General features: G+C 36.7%; 1 protein-coding gene across 1 annotated transcript in view; it reads right to left on the reverse strand.

Moving 5' to 3' along the window:
• Positions 1-5,308: 5,308 nt before the first annotated feature.
• SPATS1 (spermatogenesis associated serine rich 1) overlaps positions 5,309-16,666 on the reverse strand; it is a 62,416-nt gene continuing 51,058 nt past the window's right edge. The window contains exons 6-7 of the mRNA XM_053711155.1: positions 9,770-9,832; positions 5,309-5,527 (exon numbers count right to left, since the gene is read on the reverse strand). Coding sequence (XP_053567130.1) covers positions 5,386-5,527; positions 9,770-9,832 — 205 coding nt within the window. The 3' untranslated portion in view covers positions 5,309-5,385. The remainder of the gene's footprint in view (positions 5,528-9,769; positions 9,833-16,666) is intronic.

Here is a 16,666-nt window from a genome sequence, read left to right on the forward strand (position 1 = left end):
CGAGCTCAATCTGATTGGCTGATCGGATCAGCCAATCGGATTGAACTTGATTCTGATTGGCTGATTCCATCAGCCAATCAGAATTTTCCTACCTTAATTCCGATTGGCTGATAGAATCCTATCAGCCAATCGGAATTCGAGGGACGCCATCTTGGATGACGTCCCTTAAAGCCTCTTCTGGACCTCTTCAGCCGCCGTATTATGGATCGCCAGCCCCCGCTTGGACTTGGATGAAGATTTCGGAGCTTGGAACGATCGGTGATACCTGGCATGGTGAAGACAAGGTAGGAAGATCTTCAGGGGCTTAGTGTTAGGTTTATTTAAGGGGGGTTTGGGTTAGATTAGGGGTATGTGGGTGGTGGGTTGTAATGTTGGGGGGGGGTATTGTATGTTTTTTTTTACAGGCAAAAGAGCTGAATTCTTTGGGGCATGCCCCGCAAAGGGCCCTGTTCAGGGCTGGTAAGGTAAAAGAGTTTTGAACTTTTGTAATTTAGAATAGGGTAGGGCATTTTTTTTATTTTGGGGGTCTTTGTTATTTTATTAGGTGGCTTAGAGTAGGTGTAATTAGTTTAAAATTGTTTTAATTTTTTTCTAATGTTTGTAAATATTTTTTTATTTTTTGTAACTTAGTTCTTTTTTATTTTTTGTACTTTAGTTAGTTTATTTAATTGTATTTATTTGTAGGAATTGTATTTAATTTATTTATTGATAGTGTAGTGTTAGGTTTAATTGTAGATAATTGTAGGTAGTTTATTTAATTAATTTATTGATAGTGTAGTGTTAGGTTTAATTGTAACTTAGGTTAGGATTTATTTTACAGGTAATTTTGTAATTATTTTAACTAGGTAACTATTAAATAGTTATTAACTATTTAATAGCTATTGTACCTGGTTAAAATAATTACAAAGTTACCTGTAAAATAAATATAAATCCTAAAATAGCTACAATATAATTATAATTTATATTGTAGCTATATTAGGGTTTATTTTACAGGTAAGTATTTAGCTTTAAATATGAATAATTTATTTAATAATAGTTAATTTATTTCGTTAGATTTAAATTATATTTAACTTAGGGGGGCGTTAGGGTTAGGGTTAGACTTAGCTTTAGGGGTTAAAAAATTTATTAAAATAGCGGTGAGCTCCGGTCGGCAGATTAGGGGTTAATGTTTGAAGTTAGGTGTCGGCGATGTTAGGGAGGGCAGATTAGGGGTTAATACTATTTATTATAGGGTTATTGAGGCGGGAGTGAGGCGGATTAGGGGTTAATAACTTTATTATAATAGCAGCGCTGTTCGGTCGGCAGATTAGGGGTTAATAAGTGTATGCAGGTGGAGGCGACGTTGAGGGGGTAGATTAGGGGTTAATAAATATAATATAGGGGTAGGCGGTGTTAGGGGCAGCAGATTAGGGGTACATAAGTATAACGTACCTTGCGGCGGCATGCGGACGGCAGATTAGGGGTTAAAAAATTTTAATAGAGTGGCGGCGATGTGGGGGGACCTCGGTTTAGGGGTACATAGGTAGTTTATGGGTGTTAGTGTACTTTAGAGCACAGTAGTTAAGAGCTTTATAAACCGGCGTTAGCCCAGAAAGCTCTTAACTACTGACTTTTTTCTGCGGCTGGAGTTTTGTCGTTAGATTTCTAACGCTCACTTCAGACACGACTCTAAATACCAGCGTTAGAAAGATCCCATTGAAAAGATAGGATATGCAATTGACGTAAAGGGGATCTGCGGTATGGAAAAGTCGCGGCTGGAAAGTGAGCGTTAGACCCTTTAATGACTGGCTCCAAATACCAGAGGCCGGTAAAAAAACAGCGTTAGGACCCTCTAACGCTGGTTTTGACGGCTACTGCCCAACTCTAAATCTAGGCCAGGATACGCAATTGACGTAAGGGGATCTGCGGTATGGAAAAGTCGCGGCTGGAAAGTGAGCGTTAGACCCTTTAATGACTGGCTCCAAATACCAGAGGGCGGTAAAAAACAGCGTTAGGAGCCTCTAACGCTGGTTTTGACGGCTACCGCCCAACTCTAAATCTAGGCCTAAGATAATTTAACCTCAGCCCTCGGATTGTAAGGGCTTTTTCATAGTCAAATATAGTCACTGCTGGCTGTTATTATTTCATACCATAAGCACACAATGGGAGTTTCAGTGTTTTCCCTGGTTTAAGTGTTTTTAATGAGAGCCTAAGCCTTGTGTATGCATGAGATCAATTTTTTCTTATTATTTAAAAAATTAATTTCAATAAAGTTATTTGTAGTAATAATAATTAAAATATGATATACATATTTTTCTTTAAAAAAAAATTCTCAGACCAGAAACATAATTCCAAACGCAGACTAAAGCTACTTATACTTAATTGTATGATCTATTACAATTCCTAAGCATATGTCCCTGCTTTTCAAAAAAAAGATACCAGAAGAGCGAGGAGAGATTGATAACAGAAGTGAGTTGGAAAGTTGTTTGTAGTCACGTGCTCTGTCTGAATCATAAAGGGGATTTTGGGTTTTATATCACTTTAAGATCAATTGGAGCTTTTATTGTAGGTAAATTAAGATTTGTATAGGTTGAACTTGATAGACTTCTTTATTTTTTTGACCTCATCTATTATATACTTGGTTGTAGCATCATAGTTATCCACTTCCTTTTAATGCAGGTTAAGATGCATTAGGCTGTGGCAGTAAATGATCCACTTGTATTAAAACCATGTTTACACACTTTTATTCAAGTGAAGTTACAAATGCAATTTATAAATTATGGTTTTATTATTTAAGATATGTGTATGTTATTGATTTATATAAAAAAAAAAAACTTTTATAATTCCGTTTTGAAGCATGCAATATGTTCTGAGATAATTTGCACCTGAAATTCAGTTTTTGTTTTTTTTCCCCTTATAAATCGGTAGTTTTCTACTCATAATGCTTCACCTTGCACATAATAAAAAAACAACCAAGAGGAATATTGAATTTATGTTACCTTAACTCAAGAAAAGGAAAAAAGGAAATCGCAGTCCCTCGAGCAATATTAAGTTTGCTTGAAATAAAATTGACCATCAAACTGAATTAAAATCACTTATCTCTGATAACATTTTCCTGTATGGTAGAGAACACTACAAGTATTATTCCTACAAATAGACAAAATAAATATCATACATTATTATATTTTCATTTAGACTTTGATAAGAAGCACATATAACCTCAGGCATTTGCTTATAGAATATGAGACAGTAAAAACGATTATCTGGAGCATACGGTTTGCTTATGAAGAAAAAATCCCCTGTAGGTGAAGGATACTGTGAAATTGCGAGGAAATTTGTAAACATGTATCTATTTAAAGGGACAGTCTACACCAGAATTTTTATTGATTTAAAATATAGATAATCCCTTTATTACCCATTCCCTAGTTTTGCATAACCAACATGGTTATATTAATACACTTTTTACCTCTGTGATTACCTTGTATCTAAGCCTCTGCAGACTGCCCCCTTATTTCAGTTCTTTTGGCAGACTTGCATTTAGCCAATCAGGGCCCTCTCATTTGTAACTCCATGGGTGTGGGCGTGGTCACAATGTTATCTGTATGAAACACATGAACTAACACTCTCTAGTGGTGAAAAATTGTCAAAATGCCCTGAGCTAAGAGGCGGCCTTCAAGGGCTTAGAAATTAGCATATGAACCGCCTAGATTTAGCTTTCAACTAAGAATACCAAGAGAACAAAGCAAAATTGGTGATAAAAAATAATTGGAAAATTGTTTAAAATGACATGCCCTATCTAAATAATGAAAGTTTGTTTTGGACTAGACTGTCCCTTTAATAAAAATATTAAAAAGAACAGGGCCCAGTACTGATCCCTGGGGGACTCCACTGATTACCTTTACCCAATTTGAGTATGATCCGTTTCCTACTACTTGTAGCTCCCTGATTTTTATTTAGTTATTTGTACGAGCCTAAAATTTTCAGCTATTCCCAGTTCCTTAATTTTGTACATTAATCTCTCATGTGGCACTGTATTAAACACCTTTGCAAAATCCAAGTATATCACATCAACTTATTCCCCTTTATCTATATTTTTACTAACTTCCCTGTAGAATCTAATTAGATTAGTTTGACATGATCTATTTCTCATAAAACCATGCTGATTTGTAATCTTGTTTACACAAATATACTCATCAATATAATCCTTTATAATCCCTTCAAGTACCTTCCCCACTATTGATGTCAGACTAACTGGTCTATAGCTTCCTGAATCAGCCCTGTTTCCCTTTTTAAAGAGTGGCACCACATAAGTTTTACACCAGTCCTGAGGTACTATGCCTGAAGATAATGTGTCTTGAAAAATGAAGAGTAAAGTTTTACCTAGCAAACTGAAAAGTGACAAGATTGTGTCAAAATATGCAAAACATGTATTACCCTAATAGAAGAATACATACTTCATTCCCTGAGGGCAGCCCCTGTGAGTGTGGGCAAGGTTTTTACATCCATTCTGGTAAATTTTAGAAATTTAATACATTTTCACTAGAATTTATGTGTTAAAAAAAGATGTTTATTTATGATATTTTCAGCTCAACATGGCCCCTTCAACATACAACATCAAACAAGTGTAAATATAAATGAATAATATGTACTCTGTAAAAAATAGTGCATGTCTGTTGGGGCATAGCACTCAGTATTTCTCCTGTCACCATAGTAACTTCAAATACACAGTGTGTTTAACTAAAACCAAAACACAATCAATTATAAAAGATTTATCATCATTATATTAAGAGCTTAAACATTTTTCAAACTTTCGCTCTGTGATAACGATTAGTAGCAATTGTGCAGCAGAGGTTTATGGGAGCTGTAGTCTTGGTTATTGGTGTTGTAGCAGTGCTTTGTGCTGAGTTTTTGAGTAATATGTGTCTGCCAGGCTTCTCATAGCAGACATGCTGCTCATGTGTAAGAGTTGGAAGGTGGTTGCCTTGTGGTTAGTTTTACTGTCTGCTGCAGAATACACTAAAAAATTAACACTGGTGGCTTATGGGAGGGGTAGAGTGCATTAAAATGCTTAAATTGCGTAAAATTAAACTGTAAAAAAGTAGCTCAGAATGTAGTTTAAATAGACAATATTTAAAGATAAAACAATTCTCATATGTACCGTCCCTTTAATATTAATTTAATTATCCTTTTTAGTATAGACCTGTTAACCAAAAAATACCTTTCCTATGTTGTTTTTTACCTGCATAACTGTCTACTAGTACAAGAAACAGCGATTACACAGTAATATGACCTATTTCTATAAGATAAAAGAAAAAGCGAATAAAAAATGCATAATGATTTGTATTTATTTGTAAAAATGTAGCATTGTAGTCTTTTCAAATAACAGAAGTGTTTATCTTTTATTCCCTATTCTACATTTGTCCTCTGAGCGTTTTTTGGTACTTTGAAGAGATCAGGGGGAGGAGACGGTTTCCATCCACTTAGCTGTTTTACGTCTCTTTTCTCTTCTTCCAGTTGTTGTCTTTGTACCTTGATGCTATATGGGATTCTGAGGATATACAAACGTGTAAAGAGTTTCCAATCATTCTTTTATTTAGGTGTATAGGGAACTATTCTGCAATGGAAAATGTTTGACATCAAGCAAAAACAAATTAGCAAAAAGAAATTCATTTTCTTAAAGGAAGAATTAAACTACTTTCATTATTTATTTTGTTCCCTTTTTCCTTTAATATATCTCTGAAAATGGTAGGCTTTTAATTTCCACTGAGTGCTAAAACACTAAACTGTGCAAACGATGGATAAGGGAAAATCCTGTAACTTACTTTATGCTAGATTACGAGTGGAGCTCTATTAAGCGCTTTCACTCGAGCTTAAACTTTGCTAGACGGAAGCTTTTTGCGTGCATCCGGTAGCGTGCATATTAAAAGTTAAAGGTTTGTGCCTGAGCAAAACCCAACGCCTGCTTATCAAATATTGCAACTGTGTTAATGTATTCTCCTCATAAAAGTCAATGGAGAGCGCAGAAGAAATAAATCTAACACCTATCACTCAAAACACTAACCAAACAGGAAAAGTTAAAATTTCAATGTTCTTCACATACAATTTTTATTGTAAATATATATTTATATATATATATATATATATATATATATATATATATATATATATATATATATATATATATATATATATATATATATATATATATATATATATATATATATATATATATATATATATATATATATACCTGTATATCTATTTCTATAGATTTATAGTTATATATATAGAAATAGTATATATATAGAAATAAATATTTAATAACAAAAATTACATTATTTTCTATGTGAAGAACATAGGAATATAAATTATGAGTAACGAGCTTGAGGGTTTGCAATTTAGGTCTAATGAGGTGTCGGATTAGTGCACATGAAGAATTGCTAACTTCAATGTGTGCTATTGAAATATTAAATCTAATATTAAAAAATATTTATAATTATTATTAAAAATTATTATACATACTGTAAAAAATCTTAGCAATAGATATACTATATATATATTTCAGAAATAAGGGCCTGTATTCCTATCCTCAAATGCGAGTTAACATCCACCAGGGTGCTGTATCAGGGGTAAACACAGTCCTATGTAGAAAGACAGCACTCACTGGATTTACTGAATACAACTTAGATTTTAATGAAGCATATCAGATAAAAAGTCCCATGACGTTTCGGTTTCTGACTGGCACCTTTTCAAATGGATTAAGCCGTGAATCAAGCAGATGATATGTCCTGACATCGGGGACTCCATGACGACATCATGGAGCTTGTAAGTGAGTGCTGCACTTACTCTGTGTGTTGTATTAATTTGTTTTGTAATTTTTCCCTATGGTTCTTGCACCCAGACCTGTCTGGGGTTAACTGCCTGTGACTCGGGAGACAGCACAGCTTCCTGTGAGTGCCAGTGAGCACCCAGAGCTGAGCATGTTGCAGGGTCATGAGATGTATACCCGGTTCAGTCTGAGAGTGCAGTCCCCTTCCATGTTTTGTATATGTCTGGGGTGATTACATAAGCCTGTGCACCCTTCACTTGTTCCCAGTTTGTTGGATTGAGAGCTTGCATTGTGGGGCTGTTTTAGGGTCCCAGGTTTTTGGAAGGGACCTTGACGTGGTACCTGGGCTTGTCCCATTTCGCCAAATGCGGTAACTAACCCTTCCATTTTTGCTTTTAATCTTAGCTGAAAGCTTGTAAGTGAGTGCTGGACTGTCTCTGTGTGTTGTGTATGTATATATACATACACCCCTCACATTTTTGTAAATATTTTATTATATATTTTCATGTGAAAACATTGAAGAAATTACACTTTGCTACCATGTAAAGTAGTGAGTGTACAGCCTGTTTAACAGTGTAAATAACTCAACACACAGCCATTAATGTCTAAACCGTTGGCAACAAAAGTGAGTACACCCCTAAGTGAAAATGTCCAAATTGGACCCAAATTGTCAATATTTTGTGTGGCCACCATTATTTTCCAGCACTGCCTTAACTCTCTTGGGCATGGACTTCACCAGAGCTTCACAGGTTGCCACTGGAGTCCTCTTCCACTCCTTCATGACAACATCACAGAGCTGGTGGATGTTAGAGACATTGCACTCCCCCACCTTCCGTTTGAGGATGCCCAACAGATGCTCAATAGTGTTTAGGTCTGGAGACATGCTTGGCCAGTCCATCACCTTTACCATCAGCTTCTTTAGCAAGGTAGTGGTCGTCTTGGAGGTGTGTTTGAGGTCGTTATCATGTTGGAATACTGTCCTGCAAAGGGAGGGAATCATGCTCTGCTTCAGTATGTCACAGTACATGTTGGCATTCATGGTTCCCTCAATGAACTGTAGCTCCCCAGTGCCGGCAGCACTCATGCAGGCCCAGACCATGACACTCCCACCACCATGCTTGACTGTAGGCAAAACACACTTGTCTTTGTATTCCTCACCTGGTTGCCGCCACACACGCTTAACACCATCTGAAACAAATAAGTTTATCTTGGTCTCATCGGACCACAGGACATGATTCCAGTAATCCATGTCCTTAGTCTGCTTGTCTTTAGCAAACTGTTTGCAGGCTTTCTTGTGCATCATCTATAGAAGAAGCTTCCTTCTGGGACGACAGCCATGCAGACCAATTTGATGCAGTGTGTGGCGTATCGTCTGACCACTGACAGGCTGAACCCCCCACCCCTTCAACCTCTGCAATGCTGGCAGCACTCAAATGTCTATTTCCCAAAGACAACCTCTGGATATGACGCTGAGCACGTGCGCTCAACTTTTTTGGTCGACCAAGGTGAGGAACCTGTCCTGTGAAACCACTGTATGGTCTTGCCCACCATGCTGCAGCTTAGTTTCAGGGTCTCTGCAATCTTTTTATAGCCTAGGCCATCTTTATGTAGAGCAACAATTCTTTTTTTCAGATCCTCAGAGAGTTCTTTGCCATGAACTGCCATGTTGAACTTCTAGTGACCAGGTTGAAAGAGTGTGAGAGCGATAACACCATGCTCCCCATTCACACCTGAGACCTTGTAACACTAACGAGTCACATGACACCGGGGAGGGAAAATGGCTATTTGAGCCCAATTTTGACATTTCTACTTAGGGGTGTACTCACTTTTGTTGCAACAGTTTAGACATTAATGGCTGTGTGTGAACTGCTGGTGCAATGCCGCCCCCTGCAGATTCGCGGCCAATCTTATTTGATCAGGTTGATTTAAGTGTTAGAATTAAAGGGACAGTCTAAACCCAATACATCATTTTGATTAATTATTATTATTACATAACAGAGAAGCATCCTGCAACTGGTGCCACATGTATAACTTTATAAGAAGTACATTAAACATTTAGATACAATATTAGTTTGTTATGAGCTGAAATGTCTGCCATGCTCCGCTCACCTATTGTGTGTATATTTTTGTATGTTAAGTTTCTCCAATCACGATTGACTCCTGAATACGTTTTCCTATTTGCACATGCTGATTTTGCATATGCAATTTGAACTAGCTAACTGATAGAAGGAAAAAGCTAAATGGACAAGAAGCTGTGGGCGGAGCTTGGCGGCCATATTCAGCTGCTAACAAATGATGATTATTTAAAAGTTTCATGTAATTCTTAAAAGCTTATAGATGTGGAAGCAGTTGCAAGAAGCTTGTCTGGTATGTAACAATAAGTAATAAAGAATAAGTATTGGGTCTAGACTGTCCCTTTAACGATTTTAAATCCAGACAGTACTTCAATCCACTGTTTTTCAATGTACTGGAGCTCTCTTGTAGCTAATTTGGTTAGGTAGGAAATTATCATATGAGCCTACCTAGTTTTAGCTTTCAACAAAGAATACCAAAAGAACAAAGCCAATTTTATGATACAAGTAAATTGGAAAGTTGTTTAAAATTGCATGCAGTATATGAATCATGAAAGTTTAATTTTTACTAGACTGTCCCTTTAACAAGTGCATAATAAAAAGACAGTATAATAACACTTTAAATTTCAAATAAGCAGTAGATTGTGCCCCCTGTACAGCCATCAGCCAATCACAGACTAGTTTACGTATACACTTGTGAACATGCTCAGTAGGAGCTGGTGCCTCAGAAAGCGTGCATATAAAAAGAGTGTGCAAATTGTCATAATTGAAGTAAATATGAAAGTCCTTTAAAACTGCGTGATCTATTTCAATCATTAGAATTTAATTTTTGACTTTAGTGTCCCTTTAAGTTTAGGTATATGGAACAGTGCTCAAATTTAAAACTTACCTAGGACTTCTGGGTAGCTTCTGAAGAGGTATAAAAGTATCTGCATTTACTGTGTAAAGTTCCCTGTAAAATATAATATATAGGAGTTATTAAACAAAATGTAATAAATAATAAATATGCCTCAATTCAATTAGTTAAACAAAAGGTTTATGGAATCAGGTTACCAGCGCATAAATCTGCAATGTCAGCATTTTCATAATCACGCTGATGTGCCTCCCTCTATTCAACCCTTAGAAAATGGTATGGCTAATATAAGTTTAGTGCTGATACAGCTTAATAATATAAATGAATATAATGTGTGGAAGGTCAGGAGCTGATACAAGTTATATCAAAGCAGCAGTAATTGGATATTATTTCATCTACATAAAAAGAAATGTTTGTAAAAATAAATGAATGCAGAATGTGTTGGCTTCTTTTAAGAATTAAATAGAATTGATCTAGGCCTATTTTGGTATATTTGATGCCACTATTTGGCTGCTAGATACGATCATGTAAAAAAAAAAACTTTTTTGCAAACTTTGGTTTTCTCACTGAAATTATTTTCACACAGCTACTGCAGTCATATGACAAATGTTTATAAAAGCTTCTCTGGGCTCTTATTTGTTCAGAAATAGCAGACATGCTTGGCTTTGCCATTGCTTTTTAGCGATTAGATTGCTGCTAACTGCAGCTGCACTCTTTACCTGAAATTCTTTACAGTGAAGGGGTTAATCAGTTAGCTTTGTAAAGGTAATTTTTGATGCAGAGTAGAGATTACCCTCCTGACACGTCCCACTTCCTGATCCCTCCCAAACAGCTCTCTTCCCTCCCTCGCCCCCCACTGGTCACCACCATCTTAGGTACTGGCAGAAGGTCTGCCTGTATGCAGTTTAGGGATTTTTTTTTTCTTGCAGTGTAGTGATCCCTCCTGCACCCTCCCACCTCCCTGATTGCCCCAAACAGCTTTTTAGCCCTTCCCCCTCATTCTAGTTGTGGCTATCTTTGGTACTGGCAGTACCAAGTGTATATGTTTTTTTTATTTATCAATTTATGTTTAGTGGCGTCCTCTCCCTCCCCATGATCGTTACGGTACCCCCCTTCGAATTCCTCTTTTGCGGTAGTGTAGCTTCCCATCCCTCCCTCTCCCTTCAAAGAAATTTCAGTTGTGTAGGGCACCCTCCCACACACCTACCTCCAACCTTCCCTCCCACATCTCCTGCCAATACTTGCAGTGTCACTGTCTGTAACGATCTGGCATCTGCCTTCATATGGTAACGAAGCACTTGATAGCCGAGACTGCTGGGAATTCCTGCGCCTGCGACATAGATCTACGCTGTGTGGTACAATGGGATTTGTACCGTATGACATAGATCTACCTCATTTTGGTTTACGGGGTTAAAAGTACATGAACCCCAACATTTTTATTTTATGATAAGATAGAATATACAATATTAAACAACTTTCCCATTTACTTCTATTATCTAATTTGCTCCAGTCTTTTTCGTGAACTTTTTCACCTGTAGCTTTGGAATATTTACATTTGTTTCATGAAAATGAATGTAAATATTCTAAGAATATTCATCTTGTTTCAAACTAAACGAATAAAAAAAAAATATTTTGATAAAAATATAAATGACACAGTCCAATTGCAAACACACACAGATGTACTTAGTTAACATCATTAAACCCTCTATAAAAGGATTAATTTGCTGCTAGAGGCCAGGGTGATCGTTGGTCATGTTGTTAATGTTTCTGATGCGAAATGCGAGCCTGTTTCCCACAATGTAATAAGTAGCAGCCATTAGACCACTGCTTCTTACACTCTTCACCACCTCTGAGGTGGCCAAAATAAATCACCCCTCACTCCCTCGCTCACTTGCTCGCTCAGGGTAATTGACAGGTGATTGGTCAGGCAAAAGAAGGGGTGGGCTTTACACGCTCACTTGAGTGTGTATTGATACATACGTATGCTACAAAGGCGAGCGGACAACTTCTCAAGCTAAGAAGCTTGCACGCTCGACTTATAATACATTTTGGCCCTTCTCTGCTCTATATCTGTCCCTAGTTGGCTTTATCAGATAACAACTGCAAAAACAATGCATTAAATACTAACTTTATGAATGTGACTAGCCTGGTAGTCTGTGAACTAAAGTCTAGATTGGCAAATAGTGGGTGGATTTTTGATATCCGAAAATAAATGCAGTAAAAAGGATGTGAATTTGTTATAAAAATGTTAATACTCAACTGATATGTTATTCTATAGCAACACAACATAAATGTATTGTAATTACAAGGTATTTACTGTCATTTTAAAGGGTAAAACTAGCACAGATCAGCCATTTTAGATTGGTGTGGTTGTTTTGTTTGGTGTATCGGTTGGGGTTCAGGCTGCTGTTGAGGGGAAAAATGGAGTTTGAATTTTGTAGAAGTTATCCAGCACGGCTCAAAAAGAAAATTACAGGGGTCAAAAGTCTTTTAACCAAGCACTGCTGAAATATCTGTATGAAGGGAATACAAATCAATAGCCAATTGGAAGATGTCTACTTTCTCAAATGATAAAGCCTGTCCTGGCTCAATAACAAACAGCTAGATTATGAGTTTTGAGCGATATAGGGACATTAATGACCGCCACAAAAGCGGCAGTATTTCACCTCCCTATAGCGCTGCTATTACAGATTTTGTAAAACCCGGCTTGTGCGGGCGATATGGTGGCATTGAGCTCCATAACTCACCCAAATACATGCAGTGTTTTGACATGCTCGTGCATGATTTCCCCATAGACATCAATGGGGAGAGTCGGCTAAAAAAAAAACACCTGCGATCGCGGAAACAAAAGCTCCGTAACGCAGCCCCATTGATGTCTATGGGGAAAGAAAAAGTTATGTTTAAACCTAACACCCTAACATAAAAACCACATCTAAACAGCCCTTATCTGCCCCCCCTAACATCGCCGCCACCTACATAATATTATTAACCCCTTATCTGCTGTCCCTAACATCGCTGCCACCTACATAATGTCATTAACCCCTAATCTGCTGCCCCTAACATTGCTGCCACCTAAATACACTTATTAGCCCATAATCTGCCGCCCCCGATGTCAACGCCACTATACTAAAGTTATTAACCCCCAAACCTCTGGCCTCCCACATCACTAACACTACATAAATATATTAACCCCTAAACCTAACCCTAACGTAACCCTGAACCTAACCCTAACCCTAACACCCCCTAACTTAAATTTAATTAAAATAAAGCTAAATAAAACTTACAATTATTACCTAAATAACCTATTTAAAACTAAATACAAACTTACCTGTAAAATAAAACCTAAGCTAGCTACAACATAACTAATAGTTACATTGTAGCTAGCTTAGGTTTTACTTTTATTTCACAGGTAAATTTGTATTTATTTTAACTAGGTAGACTAGTTAGTAAATAGTTATTAACTATTTACTAACTACCTAGTTAAAATAAATACAAACTTACCTGCAAAAACCTGCCTTACACTAAAAACTAACATTACAATAAAATAAAAAAAATAAAAATGAATCAAATACAATTATCTAAATTACAAAAAAAAAATAAACTCTAACTTACACAAAATAAAAAACGAAATTATCAAAAATAAAAACGAATTACTCCTAATCTAGCCCTATCAAAATAAAAAAGCCCCCCCAAAATAAAAAAACCCTAGTCTACACTAAACTGCCAATATCCCTTAAAAGGGCCTTTTGCGGAGCATTGCCCCAAAGAAATCAGCTCTTTTACCTGTAAAAAAAAAATACTAACAACCCCTCAACAGTAAAACCCACCACCGACACAACCAAACCCCCCAAATAAAATTCTATCTAAATAAACCTAAGATAACCATTGCCCTGAAAAGGGCATTTGGATGGGCATTTAGCTCTTTTACGGTGCCCAAACCCTAATCTAAAAATAAAACCCACCCAATAAATCCTTAAAAAACCCTAACACTAACCTTGACGATCCACAGTTTTCAAAGACCGGACATCCATCCTCATCCAGGCAGCAGAAGTCTTCATCCAAGCGGGCAGAAGTCTTCATCCAGATGGCATCTTCTATCTTCATCCATCCGGCACGGAGCGGGTCCATCTTCAAGACATCCGGCGCGGAGCATCCTCTTCTTCCGATGGTCGCTGTAGAATGAAGTTTCCCTTTAAGTGACGTCATCCAAGATGGCGTCCCTTACATTCTGATTGGCTGATAGAATCCAATAAGATTGAGCTTGCATTCTATTGGCTGATTGGAATAGCCAATAGAATGCAAGCTCAATCCTATTGGCTGATTGGATCAGCCAATAGGATGAAAGCTCAATCCTATTGGCTGATTGCAACAGCCAATAGGATTTTTCCCCCTTTAATTCCTATTGACTGATAGAATTCTATCAGCCAATAGGAATGTAAGGGATGTCATTTTAGATGATGTCACTTAAAGGGAAACTTCATTCTACAGCGACCATAGGAAGAAGATGTCTTGAAGATGGACCCGCTCCGTGCCGGATGGATGAATATAGAAGATACCGTCTGAATGAAGACTTCTGCCCGCTTGGATGAAGACTTCTGCCGGCTTCAATGAGGACTTCTGCCCGCTTGGATGAAGACTTCTGCCGCCTGGATGAGGATGGATGTCCAGTCTTCGAAAACTATAAGTGGATCGTCGGGGGTTAGTGTTAGGTTTTTTTAAGGGTTTATTTTTAGCTTAGGGTTTGGGCACCGTAAAAGAGCTAAATGCCCTTTTAAGGGCAATGCCCATCCAAATGCCCTTTTCAGGGCAATGGTTAGCTTAGTTTTATTTAGATAGAATTTTATTTGGGGGGTTTAGTTGTGTGGGTGGTGGGTTTTACTGTTGGGGGGGTGTTTGTAATTTTTTTTTACAGGTAAAAGTGATAATTTCTTTGGGGCAATGCCCCGCAAAAGGCCCTTTTAAGGGCTATTGGCAGTTTAGTGTAGGCTAGGTTTTTTTTTATTTTGGGGGGCTTTTTTATTTTGATAGGGCTATTAGATTAGGAGTAATTCGTTTTTATTTTTGATAATTTCATTTTTTATTTTGTGTAATTTAGTGTTTATTTTTTGTAATTTAGATAATTGTATTTGATTAATTTATTTTTTTTATTTTATTGTAATGTTAGTTTTTAATGTAAGGCTGGTTAGGTTTTATTTTACAGGTAACTTTGTATTTATTTTAACTAGGTAGTTAGTAAATAGTTAATAACTATTTACTAACTAGTCTATCTAGTTAAAATAAATACAAACTTACCTGTGAAATAAAAATAAAACCTAAGCTAGCTACAATGTAACTATTAGTTATATTGTAGCTAGCGTAGGTTTTATTTTACAGGTAAGTTTGTATTTAGTTTTAAATAGGTTATTTATGTAATAATTGTAAATTTTATTTAGATTTATTTTACTTATATTTAAGTTAGGGGGTGATAGGGTAAGGGTTACGTTAGGGTTAGGTTTAGGGGTTAATACATTTATGTAGTGATGCAGGAGGTCGGTGGTTTAGGGGTTAATAGGTTTATTATAGTGACAACGATGGGGAGCGGCGGAATAGGGGTTAATACATTTTTTAAGTGGCGGCAATGTCCAGAGCAGCAGATTAGGGGTTAATCATTTTATTTTAGTGTTTGCGATGCGGGAGGGCCTCGGTTTAGGGTTTAATAGGTAGTTTATGGGTGTTAGTGTACTTTGTAACAGTTATGAGTTTTATGCTACAGCTTTGTAACGTAAAACTCATAACTACTGACTTTAGATGTCGGTACAAATCTTGTGGTTATAGAGTGTACCGCTCACATTTTGGCCTCCCAGGCAAACTCGTAATACCGGCGCTATGGGAGTCCCATTGAAAAAGGACTTTTTAAAAAGTGCGGTACTGACGTTGCGTGAAGGCCAGAAAGGTGTGCGGTACACCTATAACGGCAAGACTTGCAATAGCGGCGTTAGGGAAAAAGCATCGTTATGAAGCATAACAATGCATTTTCACTCATAACGCCAAACTCGTAATCTATCTGTATGTCACCAAAGAAAGTACTAAATAAATAAATACGAACATTATATTATTTCTACATGTACATGTATTATATAATTATTATATTTTTCTACTTGACCACTAAATGTCATATTTTTTAATGCACTTTTTTTATACTTTAGGACATAGGACACTTTCAGTCTGTAACATAAATTGAATGTGTAATTATAACATTGCAATATAACAGGTTTTTAATTGTTCTTTGATAGGCTGGTATGATTTTTAAAACCTAAAGAAAAGCCATGCAAAACATTTTGGGCCAGATTACAAGTGGCGCTGTATCGTTTGCGAGCGAGAGATATCAGGATTTCACATTAGTTTGCGCACAAGTTAAACTGCGCTCATATTACATGTTGAAAGTAAATGCGAATGCGTAAGCCCAATCAGGATTTACACTAGAATGATTATCACGACCTAAGAGCTCTGGTTAAAGGACCACTCAATGCAGTAGAATTGCAAAATTAATAAGTGCATAATACAAAGACAATGCAATAACACTTACTCTGAATTTTAAATAAGCAGTAGATTTTTTTCTGACAAATTTATTTTTTCTCCCATTTTAAGGCCCCCTGTATCATGTGACAAACATCAGCCAATCGCAGACTAGTATACATATACCATGTGAGTTTGTGCACATGCTCAGTAGGATCTTGTTCCCCAGAAAGTGTGAATATAAAAAGACTGAGCAAAATTTCATAATAGAAGCAAATTGGAAAGTGTCTTAAAACTGCTGCTCTTTCTGAATCATAAAAGTTTGTTTTGACTTGAGTGTCCCTTTAACTGTTTTGCAAAACAAAAAAAGTTTCACAAAACACATCAAAAATACATTACACAATACAGTTACACTCATAATAACACCATCTCATCCGA

Source organism: Bombina bombina, chromosome 4, assembly GCF_027579735.1.
Source record: "Bombina bombina isolate aBomBom1 chromosome 4, aBomBom1.pri, whole genome shotgun sequence".
Classification (NCBI taxonomy): domain Eukaryota; kingdom Metazoa; phylum Chordata; class Amphibia; order Anura; family Bombinatoridae; genus Bombina; species Bombina bombina.